This window comes from Aegilops tauschii, chromosome 3 (assembly GCF_002575655.3).
Source record: "Aegilops tauschii subsp. strangulata cultivar AL8/78 chromosome 3, Aet v6.0, whole genome shotgun sequence".
In the NCBI taxonomy this organism is placed as follows: Eukaryota; Viridiplantae; Streptophyta; class Magnoliopsida; order Poales; family Poaceae; genus Aegilops; species Aegilops tauschii.
Window position 1 is genome coordinate 139504626 of NC_053037.3, and position 17759 is coordinate 139522384.

A 17759-nucleotide genomic window follows, 5' to 3' on the forward strand; every position below is an offset into this window, starting at 1 on the left:
TAAAATTCGTGTTTTCTGGTGGCGAGTCCTTAAAAACTTACTGCCAGCACACGGTGAGACAATTCGACGCCATATATGTGAAGATGCAATTAGCCCGATGTGTGATTGTGACAATGATAAGTTCTGGTATGCAGCTAAATATTTTTTTATGTCAAACTTTCATGGATGCATCCTAGTACATGGGCGAGGATATTGCTGACCCAAGCTTTAGGAGGAGAGATCAAGCAACTACTATTTTCTCGGTTATGTGGGCAATCTGAACGAGTCATAACAAGTATACGCATGGCGAAGTACAGTACCAACCGCTACGATTTATGGATCTGATAAGGGAGTTCATCATGGCTATGAATATACATGTACAAAGGCAGGCCCAACCGGCGGTGAAGCATGTTTGGCAACCATCGGCTGTTGGACGGCTCAAACTAAATACTGATGGAGCTTTAGAATTTGAGACGGGGTGCACAAGAACATGAGTGGTGGCAAGAGACCATGAGAGAAAGTTCCTGGTCGGACAATGCAGGAATATATGATCAACTACGAGCCTTTTGTTCTGGAACTTAATACGCATCGAGATGCAATGGTTCTTGCTGTGAAGAATGGCCACACACACATTATGGCAGAAACAAACTGTCAAGCTGTTGTCATGGCGTGGGAGCAGGGCACTGATCGCTCGATAGGAGGCCACATTATTTTGGAGATGTCCACCTATCTCCGGCACTTTCAGCACTTTGTTCTAAGATGGACGGAACGAGAATCTAATTTTGTCGCTCATTCATGTGCTAAAAGAGGTTTTAGAGTCAATCTATCTCCTTCATAATCCCTGATTTTCTGATTGACATCCTGCAATCAGAAGTGACCGGCCAAAATTAATAAAGGACAATGCTAACGCCCACACGTGTGGTGGGAGCGAAACCAGACCACACGCCCTATAATACACAAACTGCGCCATGTCACCGCATGCATGCATGTGGGAATCTTTTTAGATTTCCAGTTTTTAAAATGTTTTATCTCTTAAATAAAAAATCCGACTGAAGATCCGTTTTCACCATTAAATCCCTCGCGACGAGATTTTCGAAACTAGATCCCATATCAATATATTTCGATGATTTTTTTTGTTAAAAGTTGCTATGTCTATTGCACATGAATTGCAATGGTGTTTATACTGAAGTTGCCATGATATATTTCAGCTATTTTCTTCTATATTTAAAAGTAAATTTTGACATTTATAAAACAGGAAATTAAGAAAGTAGACTTGCCATGAACGATAGACTAAAATTGCCATGATACATGCACTTAAAATTGTCATGGTTCATAAAAAAATAATTTTTATGGTCAAAGTATTGCAGTTGCCATCATTAAAATACTAAAATTGACATGCTCTTCAAACTGAAATTGCCACACGGCAACTTTAGTTTAAGCACTATGGCAAGTACAGTGTAAACATGATGGCAACTTCTAGGCCAATTTTTTTTCGTCGAAACATATCAACATGAGGTCTAGTTTTGAAGATCTCGCCGAGAAGAATTTAATGGTGAAAACGGATTTTTAATTTGACTTTTTAATTAGGAGATAAAACATTTTTAAGCCGAAAACCGAAAAAATTCCTGCTGATGTCATCTGTTCACATGTGGCAAAATGAGCGGTAAAGGAGGCGTGTGGGCGATGTGCAAGATGCCACACGTGTGGGCGTTAGTTTTTGGACGCCGTTAACTGCCACACGTGTGGTGTATCGGGTGGTTGTGCCGCACGTCCTGTGTGGCACGGAGACGACCCCGCCCGCACGGCCGCGTACGGGCGCGCGCAGCCACAGCCCGCACGTCCGGTGCGAGCGAGCGAGCGCGCGTCCCGCACGACCCGTCTCGGCCGTCGCCCCTCCCCGCCTGCGAGCCACACGCCTCGCGTGTCAGTAACCACGCGTCCCCCCGCGATTGCCATGGTCCGGACCTTTTTGGTTGCCATGTTGCCATGTTGCTGAACTGCAGTTGCCATGTTGCTGAACTACAGTTGCCATGGTTGCTCAACTGCAGTTGCCCTCTTAGGTCAAGTGCCGGATGCCATTTTTGGGCAACTGCAGCTGTTGCCATGTATGGTCCGGTCTACTACAGTTACCATGATTTGAAAAACTTTAGGAGTTGCCACCTACTAACACTGGACAGTTGCCATGTAGCACTAAAAACATGGCAAAAAACATGTTTCGGTAAAAAGAGAGTTGCCATCTGCTTACAAGCACGCTAGGGCAGTTGCCATGTACCCTGCAAAACACATGGCGACTGATAGCTTTTGGTGTGTGGGAGAGGAGACGTGCATGTGGGCGATGGTGGTATCTTTAGGAGTTGCCACCTACTAACACTAGACATTTGCCATGTAGCGCTACAAACAGACGTGGCAACAAATAACATGTTCGGAGTAAAAAGAGAGTTGCCATCTGCTCATGCTCACAAAATAGGGCAGTTGCCATGTACCATTCAAAAACATGGCAAATGACAGCTTGGGTGTGGGAGAGTGAAAGAATGGGCAGTCGTAGAAGATGGGGAACAGAAGTGGTGCGCGGCGTGCAGGCGCGACAGCAGTTTCATCGCACGCCCCGACTGGCGAAACGTTGACCGCGGAGAGAAAAGGCGCTGGGCGTTAGTGTTTTCGTTAATAAAATGCCTAAATGGCGGTCTAAAAAAAAAAAGACGAGCACCCGGCTCCGGTGATCGGCTATCCGCTCTAAAACCCCCGAGACCGGGATAAAACCCGACCCAATAAAAGTCCTCCGTCATGCCGCCGCAAGTGCCTTCCCCTCTCCGCCGCCTGCTCCCTCTCTCCCAAACCCTAGCTCCGGCCCCGCTCCTCTACCTCTCGCGCCGCCTCTTCTTCTCTTCCGTCTCCGCTCCCCGCCCCCCCTTCACCCGCGCCGCCGGCATCCGCCCCCTCGTGTGCCGCGGCCAGGCCAGCCGCCATCACCTCCGCCGCGGGAACAGCACGGCCAGGAAGGAACCCGAGGGGATGGCTAGCGGCGGCGGTGGCGGTGGCAAAGACGCGGGAGTGGCGTTCAATAAGATGCGTGCGGAGGGGAGGGACGTCAGGAAGGACAGGAGCATGGAACTCAAGAACCGCAGGGCCAACCCCATCAGCACAACCTCCTACGTGCAGGTGTGCGAAATTATTGCCTTATATACTTCGACGGATTCAGTAGATGTGTGCCCCCCCCCCCCCCCCCCCCCCCCCCCCCCCCCACCCCCCGGTGGTGCTTCGGCATTCTGCCTAAGAAGTCGAGATGAATAATGCACATTATTGTAGCAGGGTGCAATCCATTTCATGCACTGTGTACCATATACTGCTCCGTGTAAGTCGAGCGCAGTTGGGATACTGGCTGCATGATGTAATGTCGGTGTCAGGGAACATGTAGTGCTCAACTGAGATCACTAATTTTGGCGGAATTTATACATTCCTTGTATATTACGAGCGTGGTATCAGTGAATTTGTTTGTTGGGAGATCGTAACATGCTTGCTTTAGGAGTTTGGGGATCTGCCTTTGGTTTAAGAAACATCTTTTGTTGTTCCCAACTGGTTGTAATGGGCGATAGTAATAATCATGCAAAAATCACGATGTTCTTTTGGAGAAAACGGAGCATTTTATCTGTTTTATGCAACAAGTGTACTAATAGATTATGCCATATTTTTCCTGCCATCCCTGTAGGTGGATCACTCGCCAAACTTTACACACTTGGTCTATCTGTATTTTTTAGGAACAAAGTGTTGCTGGTCTCATTCTTTTAGCCGTGTTGTTGAATGTTGCCAATTCCGCAAGGACACAATGTCAATGTTTTCAAGCTTCAACCACTAAACCATCACAACATTTGATTTAGAACTTGAAAGCAGCAACATTATCGTGTTATCTTATTAGTGATTTGACCTTTTTCATTCTTTTTGTGCAGATACTCGGTACAGGAATGGACACTCAAGATACCGCTCCTTCAATTTTACTATTCTTTGACAAACAAAGATTTATATTTAATGCTGGCGAGGTATGATCTTCTGTATCAAGATATCCTTGTGTCTATTTAACATGCTAAACAGCTTACACAAGAAGCTCGAATTGACTTTTACTTCCTTCTGTATTCTGAGGCTTAACAAAGGTGTATGTTTAATAATCACTGCATCCGTTGGGCATGTTGCATCGTCAAACTTCAGAAAACTTTATGCAGTTTTAATCCTTCATCGCTAAAATGTAGTATCCGAATAGGTTAATTTTAAGTTTTATCTGTTGATAGATGCATACACTCGATGGAGTATATCAGATGCACCCTTCTTCTCTGAGCGGTACAATCATTTGTGCCTAATGTGCTTAAGTGGTTGATTGGGACGCTTAAACCCTTAAATGCATGAGCTATGGTTTCCCCACGTAGGACTGAATATGTAGGTGACTAGAATCGTGTTATTTCTTTGCTATCATTAGCAAATATAATTCTTAACTTGCTTTTGAGCTTACCACACCGATTTCTTGCAATCTAACAGGGTCTTCAGCGTTTCTGCACTGAACACAAGATAAAGTTGTCAAAGGTATGTGATGCCCTCATCAATCATCATCAGCTTTGCAACTCCACGTGCACCCACTCTCGTTTCTTATGTCTTGGTATGGGCAATGTAAATTAGTAACATGCTATATTCTACTTTACCAGATTGACCACATCTTTTTCACTCGCGTGTGCTCAGAAACTGCAGGGGGCCTTCCAGGTATTAAAATTTGGTCCTTTCACGCGATTGTCCATGTACTGAATTAGTAGGTTCGTTTGATGCACTGATGCTATTTTGATTTTGCTTTTCTTAATGTAGGTCTCGTGCTAACTCTTGCTGGGATGGGAGATGAGGGCATGTCGGTGAGATGGAAATAATTGTTGCTTGCATTCTTTCTAGTACTGTCTTGTTGTTGATGCTCATGTGTTCAGTTAATCTATTTTGAACAATTGATTATAATGTTATTCTTCTTAACCTTAATACAGGTGAACATATGGGGCCCTTCGGACCTTGATTTTCTAGCAGGCGCGATGAAATCTTTTATCCCAAATAGGGCAATGCTTCATACACACAGCTTTGGTGTGGAACACAGTGCATCTTCTTCACAATCTACAGAAGCTACTGTTACTATTGATGATGAAGTAGTTCGTATATCAGCAATGTTTGTCAAACCGAGGTACAACAATGAAGCCAGGAATTCAACAGATATCAACTCAAAGCCTGGTGATACTGCTATAGTCTACTCATGTGAATTGGCAGAAATTAAAGGAAAATTTGACCCTGGTAAAGCTCAGGCCCTTGGTCTTGAGCGTGGGCCAAAGTATCGTGAACTTCAACTTGGGAACTCTGTGAAGACTGTAGCTGGTAGAATGGTTCGTGCTGATTGCTAAACTATTGAACATAATTTTCTCAACATGAACTTTCACAGGCTCATGGCGTTTCCTTACTACTCCCTCCGTTCCTAAATATTTGTCTTTTTAGAGATTTTAAATGGACTACCACATATGGATGTATATAGACATATTTTAGAGTGTAGATTCACTCATTTTGCTCTGTATGTAGTCACTCCTTGAAATCTTTAGAAAGACAAATATTTAGGAACGGAGGGAGTAGCACATATGTTGCTTAATGGGTCTCCATCCACTCACAACCTATCTCTGGTTGCAAAAAACATTTTCATTTTTTTGTCATATCTCATAAATTTTGTTTTTTAAGTTTCTTTGGACATTTCATTCATAGGTTCATCCAAGTGAGGTTCTCGACCCACCAATTCCTGGACCAATCGTACTTCTAGTGGATTGCCCTACACAATATCACATGCATGAACTGTTTTTGCTGCAATCACTTAGCCGCTTTTATGAAGATTCTTCCTGCCAAACAGAGAATGCCAAGAAAGTAAATTGCATAATCCACTTAGGTCCATCTTCTGTGACAAACACTGTTGATTATCAGAACTGGATGAAATCTTTTGGCACCACACAGCATATCATGGCAGGGCATGAAAAGTAAGTTTCAGTTTCATTTACCTTTTTCATCTATGGTTTAATTTGTTCTCATGCATTTAAAATAAATATATTTTACTATTTAGGTTTGAACTTCATTGATCCCACTAGAAAAATCAGAAGTTAGTTATACTTAACGATAAAAGCAACGAGTTTCTCAAGGTTGAAATGTTAGATTCAGATGGTGTAGATGTGTTACATTTTTCCAATGACTGCATCCTGTGAATGTTTATTCATCCATGCTATCCTCTTGTTTATTTCTATCATAACATTCTTTTATAATTTGTTTCTATTTAGTGATTTTTTTCTCCAAATTCCTTATGTCGTACATGACTCTTTTGGTGACTGACATCTTGTGGATGTTCATTCATCTCATGCTATCCACTTTTTGTATTCTCTAAAATTTGTGACGTTTAGTGTCATTAACTCAGCATTAACTGCGTCTTACACTCTTATTACCTGAGTAACATTCTTGTACGGATATGTATGATCTTGAACTTTATTTTCACTCTCAGACTCAAGTAGCTAGAGATATAAATCAGTGGCAGTGCCATACTTTATGGTGACGATTTCCCTCCTTTGTGACACTTGCAGTAAAAACATGGAAGTTCCTATCCTGAAAGGTAGTGCAAGGATATCTTCACGTCTTAATTTTGTATGCCCCCAGCTCTTCCCATCCTCTGGGTTTTGGCCTGTGGAACCTGCAAATGGTATTGATTTGGAGAAGAATAAGGTAAACCTCAGTGATATACGAAACACCAGAGGTTGAATGTTGAAATACTTCCTTCTTGTTAACAGAAACCATCTTATTGTCCTTTCAGAGTACTTCATTCCAAGCCTGTGAAAGTGTGGCAGCAGCAAACTTGCTGAAGGTATGTCCAAGTAGAGTCTATGTTGTATCAATGTGCTAATTACTTGATATTTGACAATTTCTATATTCTAAGGCATCTCCAATGGTAAATAAGGCTGTCTGTAGAAGACTATAAAAACTAGTTTTACAACAGGTTATCCCTTAGTGTCTTCTCTGGCAATTTAATGCTTGAGTTAATATAAAAATATGTTGTGATTAAGAATTTAGTATTAGATGGGAAAACACATGGTGAAGTGAAAACATCATGTACAATGGAAAAAATAGTGATCACTTAGGCGTGAAGGGTTTATCCCCTTGCCAAGAGAAGACAACCTTCGCTCTTTTATTTTATCCTCGAACTCAGGCAAAAATCCTATGTGGTACCTCTAAGAGAAGGTTGGCATCACAACATTGTAGATGTCCTATTTTTGGTTGTTGTTGCGATGAGATACACTAAGTTCTTGCATGCATAAAAATATTGTTCCATGTATGGATGTAATAATTGATGATCTATTTCCTGGAAAGGAAAACTTGGTTGGTTAACTGCAAAATAAGTACTCCCTCCGATCCATATTAATTGACGCTGGTGTAGTACAAAGTTGTACTAACTTCATACTAAACAATCGTCACTTAATTTGGATTGGAGGGAGTACTATTTATTTTGCAGGTTCGACTTATTTTTGTTAGTGCAAAATAGGAGTATCAATGTTTGTCTTTTGTTGTCCTGCAGTTTCGTCTGCGTCCATATGCTCAACTGGGGTTGGATAGAGCTTCTATTCCAAGCTTGTTTAGTTATGAAGAAATTGTAGATGAACTTATTTCTGAGATTCCTGAGATTAAAGAAGTTCCTGAGCAGATTAGCAAGTTCTGGCAAAGTAGTGTAGACCAAAAAAATGCATTGGCACCAGCTGGGAAACATATGCTGATGGTTGAAGAGCCATGGATTAGTAAAGACTCCTGTCTTCCTGATATTTTAGATGAACAGGGGAATTTGGCTAAGTTTCAAGATGACAGTAGTTTGAGAGAAAGTGTCTGGAGAAAGCGCCCAAAGGGCAATTCAGAGACCCCCTGCTGCGTGGAGAATGCTACGAGAGAAGATATGGAAATTACGTTTTTGGGTACGGGTTCTTCCCAGCCTTCAAAATATCGAAATGTTAGTTCCATATATATTAACCTGTTTGCACGAGGAGGTATGCTTCTTGATTGTGGTGAAGGAACGTTAGGACAGCTGAAAAGGAGGTTTGTTCCAACAAGACTTCATTAGAAGATTGCAGAACACTTCATGCCAGTTATATTCATAATACTTTTTTTGTGTGTAACAGGTTTGGTGTAAGTGGTGCTGATGAAGCTGTAAAAAACTTGAGGTGCATCTGGATTTCCCATATTCACGCTGATCACCACACGGGTCTCGCTAGAGTTCTTGCCTTGAGGTCAAAATTGCTAAACGGTGTTCCTCACAAACCCTTGCTCGTGATTGGACCAAAACAACTCCTGAGATTTCTAAATGCATATTCAACACTTGAAGATCTTGATATGCAGTTCCTAGACTGCAGACAAACTTTGAAGCCTAGTGTTGAGGAACTTCTTGGTGATAATGCCACCGAATCGGCAACAACTCAACTTGAAAATACCATGTTTGCCCCTGGAAGCAGAATGGAGAACTACAACAAGAAGCCTTCAAGTCCGAAGGATACTACAGCTCTCGCTAATTTGAAAGAAGTTCTACATGAATCAGGTTTGGAGATTCTGTACAGTGTCCCTGTCGTACATTGTGCACAGGCGTTTGGAGTTGTTTTGAGAGCCAAGGAGAAGGTGAGTAGTGCTGGGAAGGCAATTCCAGGATGGAAAGTTGTATATTCAGGCGACACGCGGCCGTGCCCAGCTCTTGTAGATGCGTCCAGAGATGCCACCGTGCTGATACATGAGGTACGCTGATTTTTTATTTATTCAATTGCATATATCGACTTGAGTGCGCACAATAATTACCCATTTTCCTCCTATTTCTCTTGACCTCTGTCCATAGTGTCTGGCATTCTTCACGTTTAATTAATGTGGACCGCTAGCAACAGCACTAAATTAGATCTTGCAAAAATTGTATAATACTGTTAACTGAGTACTGTTCTCTTCCAATTATTTTAGCATGCTAAAAGGCGTTAGGTTGTGACCATGTTGCCTGTCTAATAAACTGTCTTGATTCTTGTTTTGCTTCAGGCGACGTTTGAGGACAGCATGAAGGACGAAGCGATCGCGCGGAACCACAGCACAACGAAGGAAGCCATAGCAGTAGGCACATCGGCTGGAGCGTACCGCATAATCCTGACCCACTTTAGCCAGAGGTATCCTAAAATCCCGGTCTTTGACGAGGAGGACATGCACAAGACCTGCATCGCTTTCGACCTCATGAGCGTAAACCTCGCCGATTTGCCCGTGCTGCCGAAGGTCCTGCCTCACCTGAAGCTCCTCTTCAAGGATGAGATGGTCGTCGAAGAGTCTGATGAGGTCCTGGAGGCCGTGGTGTAGCGAGGGAGATAGTAGTAGACACAACAATGCACATTGTATTTCTTTTCTCGCTCGGCGATTGGCATATGATTTTAACCCGAGGATTCTCAGCTGTAGCCCCTTGTAGACCTGATACATTGCCACCGACCGTGAGGTCAGATAGAATAGAATACAGTTCGGCTCTCGCTGTCATACCTTAAGTTTTTGACACGCCTCCTGCGAGATATATGTCATCCGAAGTACTGCAAATCTGTGATATATTAGTATACCAAACTTAAACTCATTATTTTTCAGAGTTATTTTCGTTCCTGACATGAAGATTTTCTTTATAGAAAGATACTATAGGTATGAGCTAGAATTCGAGTAGACTGGTTATATGTAAGGCCTCCTTTGGTTTGTAGGATTCTTGTAGGAATTTCATAGGATATGATTTTCAAAGATAAAATTTCTATGGAACCCTTTGTTTTGTAGGAATGGATTTTTATTCCTATGTAGGATAAGATCCAATCCTTTACATTTTAAAGGAAAAAACATTAGCCTAGACTCAATAAAAAAATTCCTATCCTATGCATTAAATGACATCTCCTTTTTTATAGGAATGAAGATGCATGTCATCTCACTTTCTATGAAGTTTCTATTCCTACAATATCTCTATCCTATGAACCAAAGAAGGCCCAAGTGCTTCCTGCTGGAATGTCGCCCCTGTCCTACTGGAGCGGCGTAGCATCTCATCCCAACCACGTGATATACTGAAACTTTTGGGGACACTTTCCACTTCATCTCTCCTGGCTGTGGCTGGTGCTTCTTCCTCCCGCGACAGAGAAGAAAGCAAAACGGTTAAAGCCTTAAAACTCCCCGACCTGACCCGCCACTCGAAGCTTCCACACACGCCGCGTGGGTCACGCCTCCTCGCCCTCCTCCCCTCCGGCCGCACGTGCCGCCCGACCCCCAACCCCCGCTCTCCTCCTCCCCCGTACACCCGGTCCACCGCCCCCTCCCAGATCTCGACCTCCCCGGTGGTGCCGCGCTGCCGTGGCGGTAGCCTCCCTCCCTCCCGCCCTCCCTTAGGGTTTCGGTCGACGAGGGGCGCCATGGATCAGAGCCGGCGGGCGGTCGAGTCCTACTGGCGGTCGCGGATGGTGGACGGCGTCACGGCGGAGGACGACAAGGTCGCCCCCGTCTACAAGCTCGAGGAGATCTGCGAGCTGCTGCGCGCCTCCGACGCCGGCATCGTCAAGGAGGTCGCCGACTTCGTCCTCAAGCGCCTCGACAACAAGAGCCCCCTCGTCAAGCAGAAGGTCCGTTACTTATGGCCTCTGATGATTTGGGATCATGTCGTGTTGACCTGACGGCGGGGGGACGAGGGTTGGTTGGCCGGTGGCGACGACGACGATGATCGTCCAAGTATTCATGCTCAGTATAGGACTGGCAGTGGACACTGTTTTAGTGTTCCTGCTGATTAGTTTCGCGGTCGTGGTTATGAATTTGTGATTCCTAGCGCATTCTGATCTGAATGTTCTAGTAGTTACAGGGATTTTCCAGTGTCCAACACTGTTTATTTGTCACTGTGGGTTGCAGGGAAATAGGCGATTTCAAGTGTTGAAAGAATGGACATAGGAAATTTGGCTAGTGTATACCAAGCCATACGTATGGATGGCTATCGTACCTACTTGTAGTGAGGTGTGGCAATCCGCACTATGTCTGGCCAAAAAATTGGTTGCCGTTCCATATGTGTTTCTTGACTACGCATGAGTTCATGGCAGGTGGGCCTGAAGGCTAAGAACCTGTATGTAGCTACTGCCACCCTGCATACCTTCTAACTCTCTCTGCCCCCAAACCGGATGAACTGTTACCTTCTGTGCAAATTATCTTGACTGGATTTATACAAGTGTATAGCTCCTAATGATGGATATCACCGTCCTTCTCTGCTTCTTAAAAAACCTGACAATGTTCCGTCCATCCAACTTGCTTGCTCGTATCCGCCCTAGATACTGGGTTTTAGAGTAACACTTGCCGATTACGTTGGTTTTCCTGAAGAATTATGCATGCTTAGTTACAATGTTTGACACTAGTGGGTTATATGAGTGTTTTGTTGCACCCTGTTGTTTCTAGGAGAAACCTGTCAACGATTAATGTTGGACTTAAGCAAATATTATTGCAATGACAAAATAGAAGGTGTATGTAACCCTATATATTTTTAGGTCACACAGTGAAGTAGGATGTGAAAACGGTATTGTACACTAGAACTGTGATTGCTAATGGCATTTAGAACATACTCCCTCCATCCCATAATATAAGAGCGTTTTTGACACTACACTAGTGTAAAATACGCTCTTATATTATGGGACGGAGGGAGTACTTTTTAGCCATGGGGTAGTGATCAACTCCAATCCCAGTGATAAATCAAATATTTATCAAGATTTCTAAAATATAATAAACTTATGAGTAGGTCCTCTCCAGGTGAACCAAATTTTGCTCAAGGATGTAGTATTGCTTTGCTGAGCGTTTGTACCGAATGCTCCAGTGTATTTATTGAATTGTACTCCCTCCGTCCCAAATTAAGTGTCTCAACTTTGTACTAACTCTAGTGTAAAGTTGTACTAAGGTCAAGACACTTATTTTGGGACGGAGGGAGTATGAAATTAGGTTTTCTGTAATCCTCTACCCAAAATGTCACCTTTCAATCATGAGTGACCTGCTGTATATTTTCAGAGGAAATGCTTAGCACCTGTGGTGTAATTTTGGTGATTACATTACCTTATGTCCAAGTTCAAATACATTAGTTTGTTTAATAATCTGCTGGAGCTGTAGGCTTGAGTTTCTCCGATTCAGTAACATAATCTTTTACCTCCTTTCCTGCTTTCCAGGCTTTGCGGTTGATTAAATATGCTGTTGGAAAATCTGGCACTGATTTCAAGCGGGAAATGCAACGACACTCAGCGGCTATGCGTCAGCTTGTTCACTACAAAGGACACCCTGACCCCTTAAAAGGGGATGCCCTTAATAAGGCTGTCCGCGAAACTGCAAACGAGGCCATTGCTGCTATTTTCTCCACTGAGGACCCTAAAGCAGTTGTTGTGACAGAAGGTCTAGGCAAGCGCATACAGGGCTTTGGAAACACTAATTATGAGCCATCAAGAGATGACAAGAAGTCTTTCCTCAGTGAACTAAGTGAAGTAGTGGGCATTGGTGGTGCTTCCATTAAACAGGGTTTGAGCAACTTTGCTGCCACACATTCAATGATGCCAAATGATAATGGTGGTATGTACAAGAACCCAATTCGCAGGTCTCTGACCACAGAAACTGATAGATATGGTAGGTACGATCCAAGTGAAATTCAAGGTGAGAGCCGTGCTACATCTGGTGCTTCAAAGAATGTGAGTTCTGGTTCTTGGGGTCCAAGTCCCTCAAGTTCAACATCAGCCGGTGATACTGAATCAAGTCAACCTGGAATTAAGACTCGTGAGGAGAGACTTTTGGAAACAATTGTTACTGCAAGCGGTGTGCGGTTGCAACCCACTCGAGATGCTCTGCAGATATTTCTAACAGAAGCCTCCAAACTGGATGCAGTTGCTTTGAGCCGTGCCCTTGAGAGCAAACTGAACTCTCCATTGTGGCAGGTGAGTTTAGGATAACCCCTTTTTGGGTCTATTTTAACCTTTGGACTTTAGATCATTTCCTTTTGTGGATATAGAGGAATACAGTATATTAAAAATTCACATAAGCTGTACATAAGTTGCATGAAAAAGGCTTTGCCCAAGGAACACATACAAGTATCAGTGATATTGCAGTCCATGATATGCTTGAGCATGTGTACCCAGCAGGCCACACTGGTCCTGATACTACTGTCAAGCAGCTAGCAGCAGTCTCCCAAGCATCTGGATTTGTGATGTTTAGCCTTCTTTTTCTATATATACCCACTTTTGTTGAATGAAAACGGATTTATATCTGGCAGGGGTTAGTGATGGTGAGCATTCTTGTTTTTGGACGTTTGTTGATCTTATTTGAATAAATTTGGTACATCATCTGTTCACATCGTTAATTCTATTGGTTAGGTCACATGGGTGTATCTTTTAGCTTGATTGATCGCAGCATTTTGATGCTTTTCGTTTAGTTCTGATAAATACTGAATATGTTTGTTTACTACTCAGGTTCGCATGAAGGCTATCTGTGTACTGGAAGCGGTTGTAAGGAAACAGGATACTGATCCTTATTCCATTGTTGCTTCATATTTCAGTGAGAACAGTGCTTCTGTTGTCAGATGTTGTGAATTGCCACAAGTTTCTCTCAGAGAAAAGGCTTCAAAAGTGAGTCAACTTACAAAGCCGAGTCTCTTAAAACAAAAAATTGTAGATATTCCATCGATGAAAGAGAATTTTGAAATAAGTCATGCTCTGTTTTCTGTAAATCACTATCTGCAGTATGTGTATCTTTCTCTAATCTTGAATGACCAAAGCCTTTTTGTACCAGCCATTGCCAAAGATGTAATAAGTTGTATCGATTTTCTTAGGTATTAAATCTGCTGGTTGGGGAACAACCTACCGGAAGCAAACATCTTTCAGAATCAAGACCCACTCCTGTTCAGATGCCTGATTTGATTGATACAGGGGATCGGGATGATCTAGTAACTCAGCTTTCAGCTCAAGAAAGCAGCGAGCAGATAATGGGGAACAGTAATTATGTTTCTTCAGTTGATGATTTGCTTGGTGGTGAAACTATTGGTAATACCAGTGCCACTAGCAATGGTAATGGAAGTGATCTGTTTGCAGATGTATCATTCCATGAGGAAGAGATTAAGGAGACTAATGACCTATTCTCAGGCATGACAGTAGAAGAAAAATCCTCAGCCTCCATGCATGATAACTCTCTGATCGAGCAAGATATATTTGGCAGCAGCCCGGAGCCATTGTTCCAAGAAAGAGTTGATGACAAAGGAACTGTCAATGATTTAATGGCTGGTTTGAACCTTAATGGCACTGCCCAAGCTCAGCCTGGAGTAAAAGCAGAAACTAACAGTAATCTCAATGGTTCACAGTTCTTTGACATGAACAGTCAGACTAGCCATGTGGCAAGTGGTGCAGCACTAAATGGTATCCTTGGTCAAAGCTCCTTCTATCAACAGGTTCCTATGCAGTACAACTTGTCACCACAAATGTTTGGTCAATCATTTGCTGGGCAGCAATTAAACTATGGTGCTATGGAAGCTCTTCTTGCTCAGCAGCAGCAGTTACTACAGAACTTGGGAAATTTCAATGCTGGACTTGGGCATCCTGCTTTCAATTCAATGAGTGGCGGAAATGCATCTGGGATGCCAGATATTTTCAATTCAAGTAATCAACCTCCACATCAAGTAGCTGTGATGAGCAATTCTAAGAAAGATGAAACTAAAGCTTTTGATTTTGTCTCGGTATGCATTTCCATCTAGTGCCTATTTGTCATGCTTCATTTCTTGCAGACATTAGTTGCTGTTTGCAGTCTGGTAAAAAAAGCAATATTTTAGACATGGACATCCTCCGAGTTCCAACTCCCAAACATAGCTTTGACCAGCATTTTTTATCACTAACAATTGTACACGCGCAATGCACGTTGCTTGATTGCATGAGGAACTTATGTACCAATATATGTAGAAAAGCATATCTGTAAATTTACTCGTTAGAAGTGTTTCCCTCGCAAGAATACCTTAAGGAAAACATGATGGACATTAGCACGCAATGAAATGATGGTCAGTAGAAATTGAATAAGCCATGTGGGAATAATTAAGGGATCATTTTATCCAACTTAAATTGTGAGCAGTTAGTAAAAATAGTAGTAGTGCATTTGCGAACCATGTTCGGCTTAAAATAATTAAAACATGCAAGAAAATACAGTTCTCGTGGCATGTTTTTTACCCTCAGTATCATTGATGTAGAAGAAAGTAAATAGCTAATATTTTCTTAAAGAAATATTGCATAAAAAATGTACAGACTTTTTTATTAATACAAATGTAGTTAGGGAGTAACTAATTATGAGTCACTAAGTACATTTAAGAAGCTATTACTATAGGAGCTATTAAGGAAGGTATATGCAAAACAGTTGGATGGGAATTTATGAAATTGGATTAAATATTTGGACGGCTTAGATCAAAAGTATCCCAATCAACTCATGTTTTTATATTGGTATATTGGTATATTGATATGGATATGGATAGCATGTTTATAAAATCAAATGTAATTATCTTATGATACATCTACTCACATAATTTTCAAATGGTTTATCTAACTGTTAAGTTGAGTTGAAGTAATAGATTGGACACATTCTAGGATTTTACCTTTACCCTTAGGGAGAATATTCAATATTTATTTAGTTTTTGTTGCACATTCTATCTAAGTAATAAACTTAAATTGGACGTGCACGTTGTTGAGGTATTTCTTCTCTTTTTGCAATATAGTTTGAAAATTAGGATCTCAAATGTACTTGCAATTTTGGTATGTTGTTTCTGTAGCTTGTATGAATTTAATGGTATTTAGTATGCTCCAGATTGCATCATTGATTTGAGTGTTTTTATGCCTGCATTTATGTTGGTGAGATTGCAATATGGTACAGAGAGGATATGATGGTGTGTCATTCTCATGTGCCTCATTTTGTATTCAGCTAGTTTCTCAGTGAACCACCTTAACATTTTACAGAATTGGAGTACTTGATTTAGCCTTGCCTATATAAATATTGAACTTTGTCCTTCAGAAGCTCTTATGCCTTGGGATATTGCAATTACACAGAGCTACAAGTGTGTGCACAGAATAATGAAAGTAAAGTAAATAGGATATTTAATTTATGTTGAACTGTAAGTTGCTAATGAGGTGATAAGGAACATCTGATTGAGCTAACAAGAACATGTCTTGGGTATTCATTGTTGAATTGTGATTATGTACTCCGATCCATAATAAGTGTCACAGTTTTGAACTAAGGTTGAACTAACCTTAGTTCAAAACTGCGACACTCATTTTGATTCTGTTCATAGTCATAAGGGTGCTTGCAGCTTCTGCCCATGCATGTTAGCTGCATCATATTCCTTTTTTTTAGATGGATGGGTGCTGCATCATATTCCAGTGCCCATGTTAAATGATTTACTCCACTTCGAAACCTAATACAGTAGATGTTAAGTTTAATCGACTAATTTGGGACCTCAATATTTAGTGCCTGGCATTATTGCATAAGAATGTATTGTTGCTGTTCTGACAATCAAAGCATCTGCCTCTGTTGTTGTTTAACAACTTCGCTGTTTTTTCAGGATCACCTTGCAGCAGCTCGTGGTTCAAAGAAGTAGACCCTAAAAGGAACAACATGTTCAGAATTTTGACAAGAACAGAAATGTCAGGCTTCATGGGATTGGCGTACATATCGTCGAGGATTGACTGATAGCTGCCTGGGTCACACGGCTTTTTTCTGCTTGGCATGCTTCAGCGGATGTTGAAGACTCTCGCTCAAGGTTCCCAGACTGGGTATTGTGTTGTATTGTGTATTTAGAAGAAGGCTGGTTTAAGTTAAAAAATAAATTGTGAGTTCCATTTTCTTTTCCTTTTTTCCCCAATTTCTTGTCCTCCTGAAAGAGTCAGACATTGTATATTCAAATATGCTGCGGGATTCTATCTTTTGTTACTTTACAAATACATTTTTGTTCTTTTCATGGGAATTGTAAAGTTTGTTAATTTAAGAAAGGTGAAATGGTAGATGAATAATCATATTTTTGTGGAAGGCGGGAGCTTTCTTTCATTTTTTTCCTAAAAAAAACAGGGCTATCAAGTCAGCTATTCTGTCCATCCTTTGTGCTGTTTGGCAACCTTGCATAGCTGAGCCTTAATATTGTTTCTACTCTCAAAAGATATTGTTCCATACTAGCATGTGGAAAGTGCATCTGCTTCCCACCCCCGTCTTGAGGACGGAGCTATATTGAGTCCAGCAGGAGCCATGACCCCAGCCTGCATAAAATATCTGAATAACTTTTTTTTTGAGTGTTGATTAGGAAAATAGTCTTGTGGCCCTCAAACATTCATATTTGCAAAGGATCTTGCTTAGGTCTGGCAGTGAAGCCATAAAACACATTAAAAAAAATATTACAATCCCGCGGAGTAGTACAACAGAAACAAAAACATTGCATATCCAAAATTACAAACTCTGTATTATAAGCCACGAATGTACAAAGGACGTCTTCCTCTCAAGAGGAATGTAAGCTCTGCTACAACTGAAATAGACAATACCAAGGAGTACCATTTCTACAACTACTTTTTTATTCTTCAACGGTTGTCGATGCACCAACTACCAATACTACTTGCTGATATTATATTCTGCATCTACAACTCTAGCTCATTTTTGGTTTCTTGGGCGGTGATAGAGTACTGCTACCGCATTCCACAAAGCAGAAACCCTTT

General features: G+C 41.8%; 1 protein-coding gene across 3 annotated transcripts; it reads left to right on the forward strand.

Moving 5' to 3' along the window:
• Positions 1-2744: 2744 nt before the first annotated feature.
• LOC109776895 (tRNase Z TRZ3, mitochondrial) lies at positions 2745-17085 on the forward strand. Of its 3 annotated transcripts, XM_020335559.4 has the most exons (16): positions 2745-3138; positions 3924-4013; positions 4504-4548; positions 4668-4722; positions 4822-4865; positions 4989-5375; positions 5743-6008; positions 6600-6738; positions 6827-6877; positions 7586-8094; positions 8178-8781; positions 9067-9354; positions 12222-12974; positions 13506-13661; positions 13865-14761; positions 16622-17085. In XM_020335559.4, the coding sequence occupies exons 1-16, from the start codon at positions 2764-2766 to the stop codon at positions 16655-16657; spliced, it is 4695 nt and encodes a 1564-aa protein (XP_020191148.2). In that variant the 5' UTR covers positions 2745-2763; the 3' UTR covers positions 16658-17085. The 3 variants fall into 3 exon arrangements, 2 of the variants coding, with proteins under 2 accessions (XP_020191148.2, XP_020191147.1); XR_012204471.1 differs by lacking the exons at positions 2745-3138; positions 3924-4013; positions 4504-4548; ... (7 more) ...; positions 8178-8781; positions 9067-9354 and adding an exon at positions 10120-10652 and having other exon boundaries at positions 13865-16277; positions 16315-17085; XM_020335558.4 differs by lacking the exons at positions 2745-3138; positions 3924-4013; positions 4504-4548; ... (7 more) ...; positions 8178-8781; positions 9067-9354 and adding an exon at positions 10120-10652.
• Positions 17086-17759: the final 674 nt, after the last annotated feature.

Coding starts and splice junctions, on each gene's coding strand:
- LOC109776895 (XM_020335559.4), top strand. CDS start 2,764: ATGCCGCCGCAAGTGCCTTCCCCTCTCCGCCGCCTGCTCCCTCTCTCC. Junction 3,139..3,923: donor GCACAACCTCCTACGTGCAG/GTGTGCGAAATT, acceptor CTTTTTGTGCAG/ATACTCGGTACAGGAATGGA. Junction 6,009..6,599: donor ATCATGGCAGGGCATGAAAA/GTAAGTTTCAGT, acceptor TGACACTTGCAG/TAAAAACATGGAAGTTCCTA.